The following is a 20036-nucleotide window of genomic DNA, read 5'->3' as shown; positions in this document are numbered from 1 at the left end:
CTCCAGAAGGTATGGGCTATCACTGCTTACCCTGAAAAAAAAATGCAGACAGATACTTACAGAGATATCAAATCTGGAATATGTTGCTCCCTTACCTATATTCCCAGACCTCTGAGAAGTACAATATAGTATAATTAAAGCAGAATTTTGTGTTCATAGAGATTTATTTTTATTGTAGCAATAGTCAGCAACTAAGTTACTCATAAATAGATGCTCACCTTACTAGACCTGGATGGAGGTGGGTGGTCCTTGGACTTCCCACAGGGCAGGGAACCCTGATTGCTCTTTGGGCTGATGAGGGAGGGGGACTTGGTTGGGGGAGGGGGAGGGAAAGGGGAGGCGGCGGTGGGGAAGAGACAGAAATCTTTACTAAATAAATAAAAAAGAAAAAAAGTAGATGGGAAAATAAATACTGTGTAGGAAAGGTATCCATATAATAGAATATAACAGAAATACAGATACTCCCTTTTATCCTCAGAGGGTCTGGGAATAGCATTGATCCCAATGTGTAATATATATACTTTTTTCAACTTGTGTTTGATGAATAAGTGAATCTTATATTTGATGGTATACAAATGTAGCATGAATTTCCTTTTTCTTCTTGACAATTTCAGGATATAAGATTCACTCTTATGATGGATCTTAGAAATCACAGTGTATAAATTTTCTCTTTCATTAAGCTGAGAACTTGCATATTTTTAAATGAAGTAAGTGCCTCTTTTTGCCCTATCCAGGTTTCAAGCACTCCTATTTTCATGCTTTTGAGACATTATTGAGTAAAAGAAAAGTTCCTTAAACACAAGCCCTGCCATGCTATGATGGTTGTCCTGATAAACTGAACAACGAACAAGTGAGTAGCTAACATGGAGTAGATTTGGAGAGGACACACTGAAACAGTATATTCTTTGTCCCAGACAGCATGTGATTTCATCAAATTATTTAGAATAATATGCAATTTCAAAATAAGAATTGCATATTTCTAGAATATTTCCATTGATAATTTCAAGCTACCATTAATTGATAACTAAAAGTATGGGAAGGAAAGGAAAAGGAAAGAAGGAAAGAAAAGAAAGAGAAAAAGAAAAAAAGACAGAAAGAGAGACTGAGAAGGAGGGAACGGAAGAAAGGAAAGATTTCAGCATAATTACTTTAAAATTTAATGAGCTCAGGTAATTGTGATGACATAGGCCACACAAGCATAGACATGTGAATTTCAGATAGGCATGGGATCATAAATCTGCAATCCTAGCATTTGGGAGACTACATAAAAATGTTCTCATCCATGAGTTTGAATACAGCCTGCTCTACATAGCATGATCCTAATTCAATCCATTCCCCTCACCCATAAGCACAGCATTCCTACAGAACAGGCAAAACTTCTCTAGAGCAAAAGAATCGTGCAAAAATTAATAGTCTGAGAGATGGTGAAAAAGTGTCAGAAGTAATAAGAACTTAAAAAACATACAAAAAGCTATTTATTATTATTATTGATTAACTTCTGTTTTGTTTCACTTAAGAAAATCAAGTTTTTACATTAAAGGCTATACTCTATTAAAAGCTCAGGACCAGAGACAATGTCTTTGACAGTCATCAAATGTCTTCTTTCTCATGCTCTGTCTTAGCTATGGTTTCTATTGCTATGATAAAGCATCATGACAAGCACAGCCTGGGATGGAGAGGGCTTATCTCATCTTACACTTCCCCATAACAGTCCATCCTCAAAGGGGTTCACAGCAGGAGCTGAAGCAGAGGCCATGGAGGAAGGTGGCCACTGCCTTACTCAACTTGCTCTCTTATACAACTCTGGACCACAATGTTGGCCACACCCACAGTGGGCTGGGTTCTCACACATCAATTATTAATAAAGACAATACTACAGAGACTTGCCAATTGGCCAATCTTATAGAGACATTTTTTTTTAGTTATGATTTCCTCCTCTTAGCAGATAAGTCTAGGCATGTGTCAAATGTCAACTTAACCAAAAACAAACAAACAAACAAAAAAAAANAAAAACACCAAAAAAAAAAACCAAAAAAAAAAAAAAAAGGAAAAGAAAAAGAAAAAAAATCAACTAGTGTGGGCATATACAAATTTATTGTATCTGAATCTACAAACAGAACTCAGAATCCACTGACAAATGTAATAGCAGTACTAGTTTCATAAGCCTATGAAATTTTAACAATGTATTGCAAGTATAAGTTCATAAATTCAGGTGCATATATCCTTTGAAAAATCTCTTATAACATGGTAGATACTGTGCAAGTCAATGTCACCACTTGGAAAGACAGTCATATTTTCTTCTGGGAATTCTCTTTTGAGTTTCTGTATAACATTAGCTGATTTTATGAGGGAAGATGGTTCTAAGCTTCTCCTAAATCAAACATTAAATATTGTATAAATAAGGAAGTTTCTAGAAATGATATGAATGTGGGTTTTACATGCCCCCTCTGTTTCAAAATGGCATGGCTAGGATATATGTAGTTTAATCTCTGTAGATTGGGCCTTAAAATCTCTTTAAGAACTCTGCGTATTAGTGCTGCAAACAGGTAAACAGATAAAGCAAGAATAAAAAAAACACTGGCAAGCCTGTAATTCAACCCTGGTGCATAGGAACTCCTGCACTGTTGAAATTGTTTCTTCACAGTTGAACTTTTCCACAAGGTTAAAAGTTAATCTTTGTCAACAATTCCATGTTGACATAAGGAAATAAAGTCCAATGGTCTCATTACCAGGTTGGGTCTCTGCTGGATCCCAGGGCACTGTAGGCAACTAGAACAATATCTCTGGACTTGCAGAACTCCAGGAGTTTGCTCTGGTTGAGATATGGGTGACATTCTACCTGTAAATTTCCAAAACAAATCGGTATTAGAATGTATGAGCCAACAAGGTCATGCAGATTTCAAAAGTGTCTTAAGGGCACATCTACTTCTATACTGACTTAAGTACAATGTGTTTCAAAGTTTCGATGAAATACTTTCTTCTGTCCTTTATTAGTATTTTAAGATTAAAATCTCCCATTTTCAAATTACAGTCTCTGTCAGTTTCTACAGAATGAAGCTATAGCCTGTTAGAGCAAGGACTAGGTATAGCCATAGGTGAGAAGACTGCAAGCTGAAGATAAAACCTTTTGCCTTCTAGAGAGGGAAGAAGTGGCAGCCTTGTAGAAGAACCCAGTGTTCAGGGGAACAAAAAAGGGGAGAAAGATAAACAAGAGTGGCTGCACTGGATGGGGAAATGTCGTGCCTTTTAGCCTTCAGGGACTCACATGGCTTTGGTCTTCTGTTATCAAGCCTTTTGCTTTGATCCTCAATGTATAAGAAATTCAAAAGCAACCTACCAAACTCTCACAGTGACCAGTGACTAGTTCCCATTATCATGTGGAGAATCTTAACAGGAGAAATGGCTTTATTTCTTTCATAAATAGATCAAAGGAGAATAAAGTAAGAGTGAGAACAAGGGACAGGGAGAAGGGAACCCCAGAGACTAAGGATGGAACTGGGACACAAACGCATGAGAGCGAACCCCTGATTTCAAGAAAACTTTATATATCTATAAGGTTTTAGATATCTATAAAATATATCTTATATATCTATATGTACCACGCAGTGGAGATATTTGGCCATTTTACCTCCCTACTTTGAATCAATTTGCTCTAAAAATCAAAAAAAGCTAGGTGTGGGGAGATAGCAGAGTAGTGGGGGCATGCCTTAATTCCTAGCACCCAGGAAAGAGAGGCAAGCAGATCTCTGTGAGTTCAAGGCTAGCCTGGACTATAGAGCAAGTTCCAAGAAAGTCTCCAAATCTACACACACACACACAGAGAGAGAGAGAGAGAGAAAGAGAGAGAGAGAAAGAGAGAGAGAGAGAGAGAGAGAGAGAGAGAGAGAGAGAGAGAGGAAAAAAAATCACTGTCTTAAGTAAGCAAAGAACTCTGAACAAAGAAATCTAAAATGGCTGAAAGGCACTTAAGGAAATGCTCAACATTCTCAGCTATCAGAAAAACACTAATCCAAATTACCCTGAGATTCCATCTTATACCTATAATAATGGCTAAGACCAACAACATTGATGACAGTTTATGCTGAAGAGGTTGTGGAGTAGAAGGAACACTTCTGCATTGCTGGTGGAAATTCAAACTTGTACAGCCTCTTTGGAAATCAGTATGGTGATTTCTCAAAAAATTAGGAAATAACCTACCTCAAGACCTAGCAATATCACTTTTAGGTATATACCAAAAGGATGCTCAATCATACCACAAGGACATGTCCACAGCTATGTCCATAGAAGCATTATTTGTCATACCCAGAGCCTGAAAGCAATATAAATGTCATGCAATCAAAGAATGAATAAAGAAAATGTGGTATATTTAGAGTGGAATATTACACAGTTAAAAAAATAATGACATCTTGAAATTGCAGGCAAAAGAATGGATCTAAAAAACATCATACTGGTTGAGGTAAACCCAGACCTAGAAAAATAATATATACTCACTCATAAGTGGCATTTAGACATAAAGCAAAGCAATTCACAGCTTCAGAGAACCCAAACAACAATGAGGACTCTAAGAAAAACATACATGGATCTAATCTACATTGGAAGTAGAAAAAGACAAGATCTCCTGAGTAAATTGGGAGTGTGGGGATTATGGGAGAGGGAAGAAAAGGGAGTGGGGAAGAAGGGAGGAGAGCAGAGAAAATTATATTGCTCAATAAAAACAATTAAAAAACCTGTCTTAAACAATAAATAAATTAATAAATAAAAAATAAAACAATGTGTTACAGGGTATAGTGACAAACACTTCGCTACTTGGAAGACTAAGGCAGAAAGATTGAAATTTCAAGGCTAATCAGATCATTCAGAGAGAGCCTACCTCAAAATAATTTACTAAAGACCACAACCTAAAACTCATTGTTAGAGCATTTGCCTAGGGTGTGTGAGGCCTCTGGTTCAGTCCCAAGTACCGTGAAAATAAAAATATGTAATCATATTTTGACACTCAAGATATTTAGTGATACCAATAATTGCTGAAATTGTGGGTGTTTTAGCAGTATTCTAGCTGTAATGGAAAAATTAAAAATGTTGCAGGATCTCTGGTGGCGGCAGGCAGCAGAAATGCTGCAGGTCCCCAAGTGGTAGTAGCAGGCTATGTTGCAGCAGGCAGCAGGCCCTGAGATCAGTCAGTCCCAGGCAGGGACAGCTGCAGGTCCTTGAGCAGTGGCTGGTCCAGGGCATGGAGACATGCAGCGGCAGGCAAGAGACAGAGACATGGATACTTATTTAGTGTTTATGGAAGGGAGAGGAGAAGGGGAGAAAATCAGAGAGAGAGAGAGAGAGGAGAGAGAGAGAGAGGAGAGACGGAAGCTGCCTCTCCATGAAGGACACGGAAAAGAAAGAGAACCCAGGCTGGAAGCTGAAGATCATCCTGCCTCAGCAGATGGAGGTGTGAGTGGGCGTGAGTTGTCTTTTAAAGAGACAGAACAATCATTACATTCCCATTCTTTTTTATAATAAAAGATAGGAGGTTAGGCACCACAGGTTAAAGGAATTGGGGCAGTGGATTCTCAAGACTTCTTCCTGCTTATTTGTGGGCATCATCTTTGGGGGGAACCTGAGAAGCCTGGGTGCTGGCCACATCCTGACATAGCTGGTCTTTTTGCTCCTGTCTGTTGTTTGTCATATGGAAATGTCTGGTGTCTCTTACACCTGTTTAAGGTATTGGTAGAAAAGAGGACAAAGTTTAAGGAAAAAAAATTTAGGACCAGGGAATTGAAGGGGATGTATCTGACCTGTTTAAGGTGGATCCTTCAATTTGGCTCCCTGGAACTCCCAAGAATTCTTCAGGTTTGTGAAAACAGAAGTTTTAGGCAAAATACATTGTATAAATAGTAGCATATTTATGTCAGAATGGCTGTGACAGATATTTTTACACAATGAAAAGTATTTCTAAAACTATGGAAGGCAGCATGAGAGAGAAGTTTGATAATTTGTATTTGTCCTCATTCCTTTATAACTTGCAGGTCTTGTATTTGTATTTTACTGAAATTTGTTTGGTGAGGTTTTCCCTTTAATGGGAGTGCAATGGTCTTTCCTGTCTCTTTAAGAGATAAGCCACACTTACTCCCTCCCTCATCTGCTGAGGCAGGCTGATCTTCAGCTTCCAGCCTGAGTTTTCTCACTTTAAAGTTCTTTTCAACTTTCCCTTACTGTACTTGTTGACTATCGGTCTCTTGCCGGTATTTAGCCTTAGATGGAGTTTACCACCCTCTTTGGGCTGCATTCCCAAGCAACCTGACTTCAGGAAGACCTGGGCCTGGTATGCTGGGGGCTGCTACCAGCCTCACCCCTCCAGCCTTTTGCTCTCCTCTATGGCTTATGGCATGGTGGCTCAGTTACAGGGCAGATCATGCCTCTAGGTCTCTTATTAAGCTTAAAATCCCTACAGCTCAAAAATTCTGGCTTTTCCATACAACATGTGACTGTTACCATTTTGACTGGGGTTAGGTGACTTTGCCACCATCTTGGCTGAGAGCTAGGTCAGGTGACTAAGTCCTGCCATCTTCACGGGACCCCTTGGTTTACTTAGTTTTTGTCTCTAAATACCTCTTGCTGACTCTGTTACACGTGTTTTACACAGTGTCATGCCTTTGGTAGGGCCCAACAAGAGCATCCACTTTGCCCAATTCCTGTCTCTGTGTGTGTTCATACATGTAACTTAAATGCACCTTTTCTTAATGTTATGATTGTTCATTGCATCTCAGTTCAGACTACAAAAACAAGTCTCATGTTTTAAACTGGTGTGTACTTTTAAGTCTCTTATAAAAATACTTTATATTTAATCCAACCCTTATTTAAAATATATCAAGCTATTCTCTACTATTATCAGTTCTGCCGTTAACCTTTTATTGCAAGCAGTTTTATTTTCTGTCCTTTTACAAGTGTAAATTTTACCCATTAAGTTTAGAGCCAGTACAGTCAAGCTCAGACCCAGCCCTCCAGGAAGGTTCTATACTGTAGTTATACCTGATAAACAGCCCTCAAATGCACAGAGATCTGGGGAATATGACATTTAAATAAATATTTAATTATTAAAAAACTTTTCATAACAAAAAGAGACAGGTTGGCTCCTAGCAGCAGCACTCTATTTCTTCCACAGAAGACGGAAGACACATGGGCACAGAACAAAGTCCATCTGCAATTCGCTTCAACTGTCAAGAGCTGATTACTGGGAAAAACTGCCTTTCATCTAAACTGAAGACCTCCAGACATGTACAGAATTGCTGGAATTGACAGCCTAGCTGCTCAGGTCAAGGTAGGCTTGTCTTCCTATAGATTACTTAGCCTACAGGATCTTCTGGAGCCTGGCAGGCCCTGCACTAAACAGCAGAAGGCAAATACAAACTTCAGTGACCATGGAAGACCCTGGAGAGTAACTCTAGGTGCCAACCAACGTAAGTTCTCTGACATTATTTAATCAGTAACTCAAGTAAAATTTTATCCTTCTCTGATGCGGTTTGACAGGTGAGAGGTTTTATCAGTTTAAAAGGACAACCTCACCAAACAAATTTCAGTAAAATACAAATACAAGACCTGCAAGTTATAAAGGAATGAGGACAAATACAAATTATCAAACTTCTCTCTCATGCTGCCTTCCATAGTTTTAGAAATACTTTTCATTGTGTAAAAATATCTGTCACAGCCATTCTGACATAAATATGCTACTATTTATACAATGTATTTTGCCTAAAACTTCTGTTTTCACAAACCTGAAGAATTCTTGGGAGTTCCGGGGAGCCAAATTGAAGGATCCACCTTAAACAGGTCAGATACATCCCCCTCAATTCCCTGGTCTTACATTTTTTTCCTTAAACTTTGTCCTCTTTTCTACTAATACCTTAAACAGGTGTAAGAGACACCAAATTTTCCATACCACAAACAACAGACAGGAGCAAAGAAACCAGCTATGTCAGGATGTGGCCAGCACCCAGCCTTCTCAGGTTCCCCCCAAAGATGATGGCCCACAAATAAGCAGGGAGCAGTCTTGAGCTTCTGCTGCCCCAATTCCTTTAACCTGTGGTGCCTAACCTCCTACCTTTTTATTATAAAAAAGAGATGGGAATGTAATGGTCTGTCTTCTTTAAGAGACAAGCCATGCCCACTTCCTTCCCTGTTCATTGAGGCAGGCTTATCTTCAACTTCCAGCATGAGTTCTCTCTCTTTTCTGCTTCTCTTATGGAGAGGCAGCTTCTGTATCTCACTTCTCTCCTCTCTCTCTCTCTCTCTCTCTCTCTCTCTCTCTCTCTCTCTCTCTCTCTCTCCTTTTCTCCCCTTCTCCCTCCAGAACCGACCAAATAAATATCCAGCCTCACTCGGCATGGCATGCCTATCCATGTCTCTGTCTCTTGCCCACCATTGCGTGTCTCCCTGCCCTGAACCAGCCACCACTCCAAGACCTGCAGCTGTCCCTGCCTGGGACTGGCTGCTCTCAGGGCCTGCTGGCACATGGCCTGCTGCCACCACTTGGGAACCTGCAGCATTTCTGCTGCCTGCCACCACCAAGAATCCTGCAGCATTTTAAAAATCCATTACACTAAAATTGTTAATTATTTTAAACTATGTATTTTTAAAATATAGGATAAAACTATATAATGCCTGCCTCAAAACTTCAAATAGTATGTATATGACAATTTTGTATAGAAGAGAAATTATTGCTTGAGTGTGTTGATGGGCGCAAGTGAAGAAAGTTGTAGTCACACAATTCTCAGTGCATTTGTGGCTCTAAATTCTGCAAAGGTTAAAAGTCTTTGAATATTATTAATAAATATTTTTGTTCCAAATTTAGGAAAGAAACGACCACAAATTATCTAGGGTGCCATGAGAACAATACAGGAGCAAGGCAATTTTGCTGTGCTTTATTTCAATCAAATTTTTTTTTAAAGATTTTAAATGATTTTTAGTACAGCACACATTGTGAGTGTTAATGAGCAGTGGTATTCCATCTAAGAGTTGTGATTTCAGTCAATCAACCTGCCGTCCCCTATCCTGTTCTTCCCACTCTAATCAACCTGAGCTGTCATGGATATTTCCTGTTTCAGTGAAAATAGCTATAACCTATATAGCTGATTTGAAACAGAGATTTGGGGAGTATAGAGGAAGGAAGAAGTTTGTGAAGAACAGAAGGTAAGGCACAGCCCAGGTGAACTGGAGCTCACCTGATTACAAGTGGGCTTGTACTTTAGCCCTGGTTTGTTCAGAATCAATTCCAGCTGTTTGTGGTTGAAATTGGACACCCCGATGGACTTGGTTAAACCTAAGTCTTTACACTTCTCCAGTGCCTGGGGAGGAAGAAGATATGTAGTTAACCCTATTTGTACTCTGCTCTTTGGAGATTCTCCTTGGGCTTTTTGAACACTTACATAATAATTTCAGTTGCTTCCATAATAACTTCATTTACTTACATAATTTTGGTTAAAATTTTAAAACAATTTTGATACTTGAATACAGCCTTGCCTAAGGCACTCACCTGCAATGAATACACATTTGTCTGCTCATTCATTTACATGCACATTGAGAACAGCAAGTACATAGAAGTCTCCCCTTACCTTCCCCACCCTCTTCAGTGGAATCTGTTGTGATGCCAGGATTATAATGGTTCTTCAATAAATGTCATTATAGTTAAAGACAAAGAATTCTAGAATCTTGTGCTAGTTCAAATGTATTATTAATTTATCTCTTTAATGTTGACAAACTGTATACAGGATAGGGTATATAGTGGCAGGTTTCATTCTCTATCACAGCCTGCTCAGTGGTAAGGCAGATTACATTTCTCCAAAGGCATGTTTATCTGTCCTGGAATAGTATTGTAAACCTTCTTGAGTGTCTTTCAGTTGATTTCCTTCATATAGCTTATATTGTTAATGGGATCTAGGAGGCAAAGAAATGTCTACCTCAAATTATAGTTGAGATTAAAAATTAAAATTCAGCCCCTCTCAACTCTTCCTCTACAGATGAGAGTACAGAAAGACAGAGAAGGGATGGTGGTGGTTGTTGCTGTTGTGGTTTATTCTTCTCTAACATATTATATCTCAACCACAGTTCCCACAACCACCACCACTCCTCCCATTCCTCCTCCTTGTCTCCTCTCTCCCCCATATCCACTCCTCATTTGTTCCCTCACAGGAATGAGCAGGCCTCACAGAGATATCAGCTGACACAGAATAGTAAGGTACCATATAAGACTAGGCATTATGATTTGTGTTAGACTTGTCAGTTAATGAAACAAAGTCCATCTCTTCTAATTCTTTGTTAATTGGTTCCTCTCTTGCCACACAGTGCTTATTGCCCACAGCAGTACATACCTCCCATGTATCACGAATGTCCACTATGTCTAAAATAATTTCTCCCTTGGCATCCTTTGGCAGAAGTTCCTCTCCAGGCTATAATGCAGAGAGAAACAGAAAGTTAACAAAACTTTCTCTAATAGTCAATTTCTATTGGCAAATGAGCTTACTCATCCAACATTCACTCTGTGTGTGTGAGAGTGTGTGCACATACATGTGTGCACATGTGTCTTTAAGGGGGGACTCTGGAGAAAGAAAAGTGAAATTATCTAATAGATTATACATGACTATCTTCCCCTTGATTGCTAACACTTTTCTCCCCCCGGAACTCTCATGAAGCACTGAATCTCACCAACTATGAGGGCTCTTCCTGTTTTAATTTCCATATTTCAGTGACAGAATAGTATAAAGGATGGGACTTTCGCTATTAATCATGAGCTTTTGCTTCCCATTTTATGATGAATCAATTCTGAGTTAATGAGTCTTTCAGATGTGATCAGCAAACATGTACCATGATAAGAAAATTAAACCATGAGGCCCAAAGGAGCCCAAGCCCCACTGTCCAACACCCAAAATCAGATCTCTGTGTCCTAGCGTGAGAGACAGACATAGGTGAGAACATGTCCTGAGGAGATGGAGACTCCCCCTGGAGTCTCAGAAGTCTCCACAACCTGGTGCACTCTGGTCTATAGAAGGCAGTGAGGTCCTTGAACTTCAACCCTCCTAAAGATTGAGGATGAGCATTTTTAGAAGGCTTGCCACTGTGGTCTCTCAGCAGTCATGCAGAATCATAATCATTTATCTATTCTGTTCATCTCAGATTGATGTATCATGCTCAGTAAAACCCAGAAAAAAATCTCATTGGCCTGAGATAACACAACTAGGGAATAAAAATCCAAAACTGACCTTCATAGCAATCGGTACATGAATAATGCAGAGGTCTACATAATCCAGCCCAAGTTTCTTCAGTGATCTCTCCAGGCACTGACGAACCAACTCTGGTCTAAGGAAAGTCGCCCAAATCTACAGTTTTCAAACAGAATCACACACTGTGGTGAAATGATTGAGATGTGCTATGGTGGTCTCAGCTAAGCTAAGAATATCTGGGGCTAAGTTCTTATGTATTTTTATTAAAATTTTTATACAATTTGTATCATGGTTTCCCCCTCATCCAAATTTTCCTAAATCCTACCCATAACCAAATCTAATTTTGTGCTGTTCATCATAGATCACATCCTCAATAGAATACTGAGATTTACTTGATTTATGACAATTTTAGGAGAATGAGCAGAATTTAGAAATCTACTAATTTCAGTGTTTTAAGAACTAGAAGTTTTGGTCTCAAAAGAGTCAAGAAATAGTGAGTTGGATGTGGGACAAATAGAGAGAAGATATAGAAGATATATAGCAAAACATTAAATCAGGGGACGGAGCAACATCTAGTAGAAAACCACAATGCATTGAGCTAGCCAGATGGAATTTCCCAGTTAAAAGTCCATCCTGGGTAGAGTGATGTATCCTCTTGGGTGAGGCTTCCAAGAAACTGAACAAACAGCTGTAAAGTAGACAAAGGATTTACTGTTCTTAGCAAACCCAGAACCAATTCTAAGAGATCTCATCAAAAAACAAGCTGTCACCAGTGTAAACATAGGTAGGATACATCTGTAGAGGCCTCAGCTCAGATGCAATCACACTGGAAGGCTGCCTTTCCACCCGAGGAAACATTACAAATACCAGTGTATTCATTGCAGATTTCAGAAGAGGATTTTCCCTTTCATGAACAATATTCTCAACCTCACTTGGGAATCTATTGAAGAATTAGTTACTCAGGGCCCAGAGAGGCCAGATTATCCAACAGAACTGCACCCTTACTTTATATCAAAACAATGTCTGATATTCAGAGATACTGAGTAGCTGCCACATTGAATACACTTTGAAGCAAAACAAGGTTTTTCTTTTTAAACATTTTATCATTATTTTTGTGTGTGTGTGTGTGTGTGTGTGTGTGAGAGAGAGAGAGAGAGAGAGAGAGAGAGAGAGAGAGAGAGAGAGAGACCATCAGTGCATGTGCATGGGTTCTACACACGTAAAGGTAAGACATCAAGAATCATTTCTCTTCTATTATGTACTAGCCAGGGATAAAAGGTTACCAGGCATGGCGGCCTGCATCTTTTCTACTGTGTCATTCTGTTGACCCTGTTCTTCATTTGTCTATAGTGTGTCTTTGCAATAAAGCTAGGATTCAATCTGAAACGCAGGGGGTGGTATCTCCTTCCCTAGGAACATATCTGAGTTGGCAATGGCTTTCAGCCATTCTGTCCACAACTGCTCACCTTGGTGGTGTAGAATAAATCCTCTCTCTTCACAGTTCCATCAGCCATCTTGTCTCTCAGAGCCTGTCCAACTTCTTCCTCATTTTGGTATAAGTATGCAGCATCTATGTGACGGAAACCTACATCAATGGCTATTTTGGTAGCCTCATTAGCCTTGCTCTTTGGAATCTATAAAACAAGAGTAGGAAGAGTTGGAGATGTGACCAACTCAGGAAAAAAAGCCATTTATATCTCCATTTCATTTTTTTTCCAAGTTGCTGCCAGTCTTATGGTTGATCTTGTTTGATGATACAAACTTGATAATAGATTTACAATCTATCTGGAGATACAGACTACAAAAGATTAACTTCTAGATCTTGACCGAATGATTTAGTGATTCTTATGAAGCATGTCATTGCAAGTTTCATTCAATAAAGATTAGTTGGAAGAAAGGAACTAGCTAGCAGGAACGCAGCACTGGGAGAAAAATTCTAAGGCACTCAGGAGAAGAAGGATGAGAAAAAAGAGAAGGAGCAGAAGAAAGTTGTCCCACAGGAAGCTCATTCATAGGGAGAGAGAGATAAATAAAGAACTCCAATTTACTGCCTCAGTTTCCCTTCTTGCTGGATGCAGTGAGCATCCAATTTGATGATGTCAACTCTTTCTGATGCTATTTGTTCAGTTACTTGGAACCCTCATCCAAGGGGATACTTCACTCCGTCCAGGATGTACTTTTAACTGGAAAATTCAATCTGGTTGCCTCAATGGGGTTCCCACAGTTAGTTTCTATTAGATGTTTTTCAGCCCCTGATTTAATGTTTTGCTATCTATAGTCTACTTCTCTCTGTTTGCCCCTCATAATTTATTATTTTATTTTCTTGCATATATTTAATAAATAACTAATTCAAAACCAAAAGTATAGCCATCATAGATGATCCTGCAGACCGGTAAAATGTGTATTTTTCCTTTCTAGTTTAAATAGGAGTTTATTGGTTTTAATATTTATTCTTACTGACAAAAATTGATCCACTAATTTTACATGCAGGAAGTTTACATGAGTCTGCCCTTGGTCTGCATCAGAACTGGGAAGACTAAGGGTGGGTAGGATGCTAAATTCATATCCATAAAAACCACAGTGAGAGTATCTAGATGTAGCAGATGCCCAGAGAGCTGAGAACTACTTTTCTGACCAGTTATTGTTACTAGGACAAGGACCACACCTTAATCAGCTGCTGCTGGGTGCCAAAGTCAGGATAATAATACTTACAAAATTTCCTCAAATGTCAATCAGTGTATAGTTTAATGATTTAATCAGATATCCTGTGTTTGTTTTACTCCCAGAACACTTAGCTAGACAAACAAGACCACAAAGCATACAATGGAGCAGGCTTTTGTTCCAGCAGTGACCCCATAGGGAGGTCATTTATTGAGTAAAAATCACGTTCAGAATACAAATTTCTACTAGATTGTAAAAGAAGCTTCTGTTTGTTCTTTTCTATTTCTCAATGGCATGTATTACATTTAATTTTACAAGTGAAAGCATTATGGAAGAATGATTTCATTCTGTTCACTAAGATACAATTCTATCTTTAACAACAGTAATAAATGTCAGTTAAAACAAACTGGTTCTGTTCAATACTAATACTTTGTCATTCTCCCGCCAACATTGAATATATTGATCCCTGTCATTTGGAGACAATCCTTCCCAAGCCACCAAGTGCTTCTATTACCTGTGACTAGCCTTAGACACTTTCAGATCACTACAATGACTTATTGGATGGGTACATAATGTGTTCAGTAAGAAGTGTGATGCCATCCCCATTGCTACTTTATATTTTGCAAGTTTTCAACACTAACTTATGGATAGAATGTGGATTCTCAGAGACATTTTATAAAAGTTTTAAGTGTTTATCTATGCCCATCAATTAGTGCATCTCTTGGTCTTTATCAAAGAAGCTTCTTTTTGCCATACACAATGACTAATACCAGGACCCACAACTGTTTAGTCCAGAGAACAGGTGTCCATAGAGGACTCACCCATAAATGGGATTTCTATTGCTCACCCTTTCTTCAAGAGGCTCAGGGATCATCATGTAAGAGGAGGAAGAAAGAGTGTAAGAACCAGAGATTATGAAACAGAAAACTGCTGTTCAACAGTGTCTTCTGGATGGGATGGAACAGCTTGCATTCATGAGCTGATAGCAGCTGTGGTTGTCTGCAGAAACATCAATCCAGTCAACACTGCAGCATGCACAGAGGATGGGCTAACAAGAACTTGTCCCCATACCCCCAGAAAAACTGCTACTGCCAGTTAATGACTTCTGGGAAATAGAAAATCCACTTACTTCAAGCATGTGGCCACACGTAGGTTGGCCATGTTCTAGAGGACAGCCTCATATTCAAGTACATATAGTCAGTATTCATAAGTTTAGTGGCTTATTTGAAGGGAGAAGAAGGAGAAGGAGAAGAAGGAAGGAAGAGGAAGAGGAAGAAGAAGAAGGAGGAGGAGGAGGTGGAGGAGGAGGAGGAGGAGGAGGAGGAGGAGGAGGAGGAGGAGGAGGAGGAGGAGGAGAAATTGAGAAGAAGAAATGAAGTTGGGAACGAGAAGTAAGAGTCTGAGAGAAGTTGGAGGTGTGGAATGAGTGGGGCATAAGCTCGAAATATGTTGTGTACCTATATGAAATTTTAAAACCTGTTCAAATAGTTGAAATTCTTTAATAAATACATCTTCTTCTAAAAAACTCACACCAAAGCTGCAGTCCGATGTTCCTTCTGTTAGCTATTTTCTCCTGTATGCATTGCACATAGGAATTTCTAACCAAGAGTAAAATGCAGTAGAAGCCTGACCTTTAGATGATAAAAGTTTAAAAATTAGTAAGAATACTTACATCAGGAATTCAATATACTTACAGACATAAGTACTTAAATATATAGCAAGCATTGAGATTTTTCAGGAAACAATGTTAATAACAATAATGACACATAATTCGCCTACAAAATCCTTAAACTCCAAATCTCCAAACATCTTGGCATCTCACCAAGTACCAATACATATAGCCAGGCACGAACAGAAGTAAATTGTAAACAGGGAAAGGGAAGCCCGGGTGGCTCATTCACCAGGTGCAGGTCTCCTGCCTTCTGAACACACTCCCAGAATATAATATCTAATGCTTTAGTTCCCGAGAGGCCCACTCACTTCATCAGGAGCAAACGTGCCAAATCCAAGCACTGGCATCAAGTTTCCATCATTCAACTTCACTGAACTATTATGTTTGAGATCCATGGTGTCCACAGTCCAAGAAGTCTGACTCTTGTCTTTCCTTCCTCAGTAACTTGAGCAGAATAAAAGGCAAGACTCCAGTACTATTTTTTTTTCGATCAAGAAAGGAGGGGCCAAGATTGCAAAGGCTCCAAGGTTGGAGTGAGTCCATGGTCTTTCTTATAATCCCTTCATGTCTCTACAGCAAACACACCCAGAAAGATTATGTATTAAAAGATGTTGGATTTTCAGCTCCTAAACAGCAAAGCTAGCTGTGACATTCTACCCCAGATAATTACACCAGACTTACTTTATAAGATGCAAAACTATCATCAGGGTGTTTATTTCTAAACGTGAATTCTGATATAGAACCTTAGTTAATTTCCTCACCCTGTATTTGTTTTATAAATCTTAATAAAAATACTTTATAAATTTTCTCAAACAAAGTTTGATATCTGTGCCCAAGCACACAGACAACAAAACTTCTTTGGAATATTACCTTCAATTTAGTTATCTAATTTTCTTCTTCTATGTGTTAAGGTTTCACTCAAAATTCAGATTCTCTCCACTTTGCTTGTTTAATAAGTTCTATTCAAGAAAACCTAGATTTATATCACAGATGAATCTTTGGAATGTTGCCTTTGTTTAAACAGCTGTTTGCTTCTGTAATAGCCTGTTCTCCTCCAGCTCAGTCACTACCAACCTTATACATTGTGCTTATTAAGCTCAGCATACGTGCTTGAGTCTTGGGTTCTTCACGACTCCTATAGTCTCACTAGATAAGATTCATCGTGCTCTCCTGTGTCACCTTACATTGTTCTAAAATGTATTAATGCAGCTCAATAAACGTGTTGGCAAATTACACTCTAAATTAATTCAGAAAGTCAGCTATCATTAGAAAACCCTAAGTAGCACTTTGCTCACTATCACAGATATGTCACACTTCCTCATTTGAAATACTACAACTGGTATTCCAATAGCCCTATAATTTATATTGTAATTTACAGTTCATCCTCATCTCTTGGCAGGGTCAGAATTTTGCCTGATTTTATTAATCCTTTTATTGTATATTATCCCTCTTAGGGATATTCCTTAAAGACATGTCTCTCCACTGATGCAAATAATCCCAATCAGACCAAATTAGACCAAATTAAACCATATTCAGGTTTAATTGGATGTCTGCAATCTAGGGTGGCCCCGAGTGGGAAAACAGAAAGCCAACAGGAACACCAAAGAGGAAGAAGGATAAGCAAGCAGTATAAGTGACAGGGCTAACAGGCATTAAGTCTTACGAGACCTCAAGATTTGTTATTAACCAAAGTTAAATAACAAATTAACCAAATGAGGTCCAGAAAATTTTCCACTCTCTTAGATTGTAAGAAATAGTTTCATAGTATTCCATTGCTACACTTAATAATCTCAGAGAAAAATACTGAATGCTTTCTTTCATTGATGATTACATTCTATATTAAAACATTTCCATATGTGTCTATATCCATCTGTGGAATGATCTTGAAGTAAAACATTCAGGAAGACAAAGGAGACTTATGAGAGAAAGAGCAATGAAAACAAGGACAAAGGAAGTTTGAGGAAATAGTCTCAATACAAAAATATATGCATGCTGAAGAGCTTAACATAATTAAAAATAGTTTTAAAAGCAAATAGACTAAGAGAAACAGCTTTCCCTCACATAAGAAAAACTCTGAGTATCCAATTCTTTCTTTATTCAATATGTCTACCTTGTACTGTAAGAGTGTCTTTTACCTATAGATTCTATTTAAAGTATTCCTTGCTGTTCTCCTTCTCTTCCCTCTTTCCTTCTCCATTCTCCTAACAAGTGTCTAATTATCCAGTCCACTAACTCTGTTGATTAATCTAACCTTAATAAAACCATCTTCATATGTTCCCTTTTGAGGCCTCATAGAGTCTCTCATTTATAAATCAAGAACCTACAAAAATGTGCTCTGTTTCCATAGTGCTAAGGATAACAGTGACAAAGATATGTTATTGTCAGCTCTCAAAATCTCATCGGACTTCCCCAAACCACCTAAAGGTCTCTGGTCATTGACCTAAACCTGTAGTCACCTTCTGTGAGTAAACACCTTTATGACAAATAGGTAAACTCAACAACAAGTAATAGAAAGCCTCCCTGAATTATCTTCCTCCAAATGAGGGCAGTTATCTGTGCTGGTATCTCACTGTAGATCAGGGATAGCCACAATGAGTAGCATTCAACAAGTGATAACAATGACGATTACTTCAGAAGCCTTGCTGAACCAAAACTAATGTAATAATCAAACAGCCACACTTTGATCAAGACTGCTTAAAACATCTGACTCTGATCAACAGCCCCAGCTCTTCCTCTGTTTAAACCTAAAGCTTATACCCAGAAGACAGATTTGGGGTCACTAGACTGCTTTATCTATTGCTCTCCCCAGTGTGACTATACTCAGTAAATCTACATCCTTTGCTTTGTGCTATAAATCATCATTCACTGATGAATTGTGGTAGACTTTTGGATATCCCACAGCCTGGGTTTGCCCTTGTCCTAGGTTCTTGGTAATAATAATGCTACGAGTAAACCATTATCCTAAAGGACTGGAGAGAGTAATGATGGAGGATGGAAATCAGACTGGGATAATCCGTTAACTAACTAGAGATAAGAAGAGAACAGACTCTCGCACACATTCCTGAATGTCTTAAAACCTTCTTTCAAATTCTCTCAGGACTCATAAGTGTCAGGAAGACCCTCACAGAAATCAAGAGTCCACAGGTACTTGACCCTACAAGTGGTCTTCATATTCTAAGTCTATTCATTTTGTCCTGTGTTCTACAATTGTCCTACTGCCAGTTGTAGGCTGCTGTCTCTGGGGTCAACAGATAAACCTTGGCCAAGAGGCTGGATTTGTGCCTCACTGAAACATGTGTTAAGGAATGTGTTACGGCTTGTTCTTAATGTGTCTCCTGGTAAGCTGTCTTTAATTCTGCCAAATTTCCAGGCCCACAGCAAATTTAAGATGCATAGAAGAAAATATTTTTATTTCCCCTGTGTCTCCAAGAAGGTTCATGTCAATCCTGGGTGTCAGGACCCTCGAATTGATCTCTGAACAGGTCCCCAGAAGCTATTGAATAGGATGTCCTTGGGCTAGAGAGATGGCTCAGCAGTTAAGAATAGGATGTCCTGCTGATCACAGATGCTGAAGGTGCTGTTTATCACACAGTTGTTGCTGAAAATTGTTGGTTATTTATAATTAGTACTATTTTCATTTTCTGTATATGGGTGTTTTGTCTATATTGTATATCTGAGTACCACATGCATGCCTGGTACCTGAGAAGTCCAGAAAAGGTTATCGGACACATTGTCCTGGAGTTACAGATGTCATATAAAGGTGCTGGGAATTGAACCAGTGTCCTCTGTAAGAGCAGCCAGGAGTGTATGCACAAGTGCTTTCTTCTCATTTTGTTTGGTTGTATACAGAGTCTTGACATAGTAGCCAGTCTGTTCTTGAATTCACGATCCTATTGCCTCATCTGACTGAGTGCTGAAATTGTAGGTATAACAATACCATAACCATTATAACAATGTATTTCTATTTAATATGTTTTATCCTTTCTTTCTAGAAAAATCTTCAGAAAGATAAAGTGATGGTTTCCTACAATGATGTTAAGTATTTTTAACCTCCTATGCTGTCTATGAAGCAAAGATGACATGCTCAAATGGGCCCTTGAATATGTTATCTAGAAAGCAGTGAGAAAATTGCTACAATAGGATAGAATCCAAACTCACAAACAAGTACTGTACTAGTAACTTTTCCCGTGTTTAAATTATGGTTGATTTCACCTTACTTTGAGGGCTGTTCAGAAAAATCAGATACATAGGTCAAGCAAAAAGAACTTTGTCTTGTGTGGTAACACAAGCCTATAATCCCAGAAGTCATGGATTGAAGGAGGATCATCACCCCAAATTTCAATCTTGGTCTCTCTTGTCTCAAAACAACAACAGAAACAGGAAGGAAGGAAGGAAGGAAGGAAGGAAGGAAGGAAGGAAGGAAGGAAGGAAGGGAGGGAGGGAGGGAGGGAGGGAGGGAGGGGGGGGGGGGGGGGGGGGGGGGGGGGGGGGGAGGGGGG

The 20036-nt window shown here is 38.9% G+C and overlaps 1 protein-coding gene across 2 annotated transcripts in view; it reads right to left on the bottom strand.

The window, feature by feature from the left end:
• LOC126501680 (aldo-keto reductase family 1 member C15-like) overlaps positions 1–16069 on the bottom strand; it is a 32168-nt gene extending 16099 nt beyond the window's left edge. The window contains exons 1-6 of one of the 2 annotated variants that reach the window (XM_050142477.1): positions 15846–16063; positions 12671–12838; positions 11244–11360; positions 10356–10433; positions 9210–9332; positions 2730–2839 (exon numbers count right to left, since the gene is read on the bottom strand). In XM_050142477.1, coding sequence (XP_049998434.1) covers positions 2730–2839; positions 9210–9332; positions 10356–10433; positions 11244–11360; positions 12671–12838; positions 15846–15932 — 683 coding nt within the window. In that variant the 5' untranslated portion in view covers positions 15933–16063. Of the gene's footprint in view, positions 1–2729; positions 2840–9209; positions 9333–10355; positions 10434–11243; positions 11361–12670; positions 12839–15845 lie in introns of both variants that reach the window. The other variant, XM_050142478.1, reaches the window with a different exon arrangement.
• Between the last annotated feature and the right edge of the window lie 3967 nt (positions 16070–20036).

Source organism: Alexandromys fortis, unplaced genomic scaffold (assembly GCF_014885135.2).
Source record: "Alexandromys fortis isolate MF-2015 unplaced genomic scaffold, M_Fortis_MF-2015_v1.1 scaffold_5, whole genome shotgun sequence".
Classification (NCBI taxonomy): Eukaryota; Metazoa; Chordata; class Mammalia; order Rodentia; family Cricetidae; genus Alexandromys; species Alexandromys fortis.
This window is presented reverse-complemented; position numbering and strand designations above follow the sequence as displayed.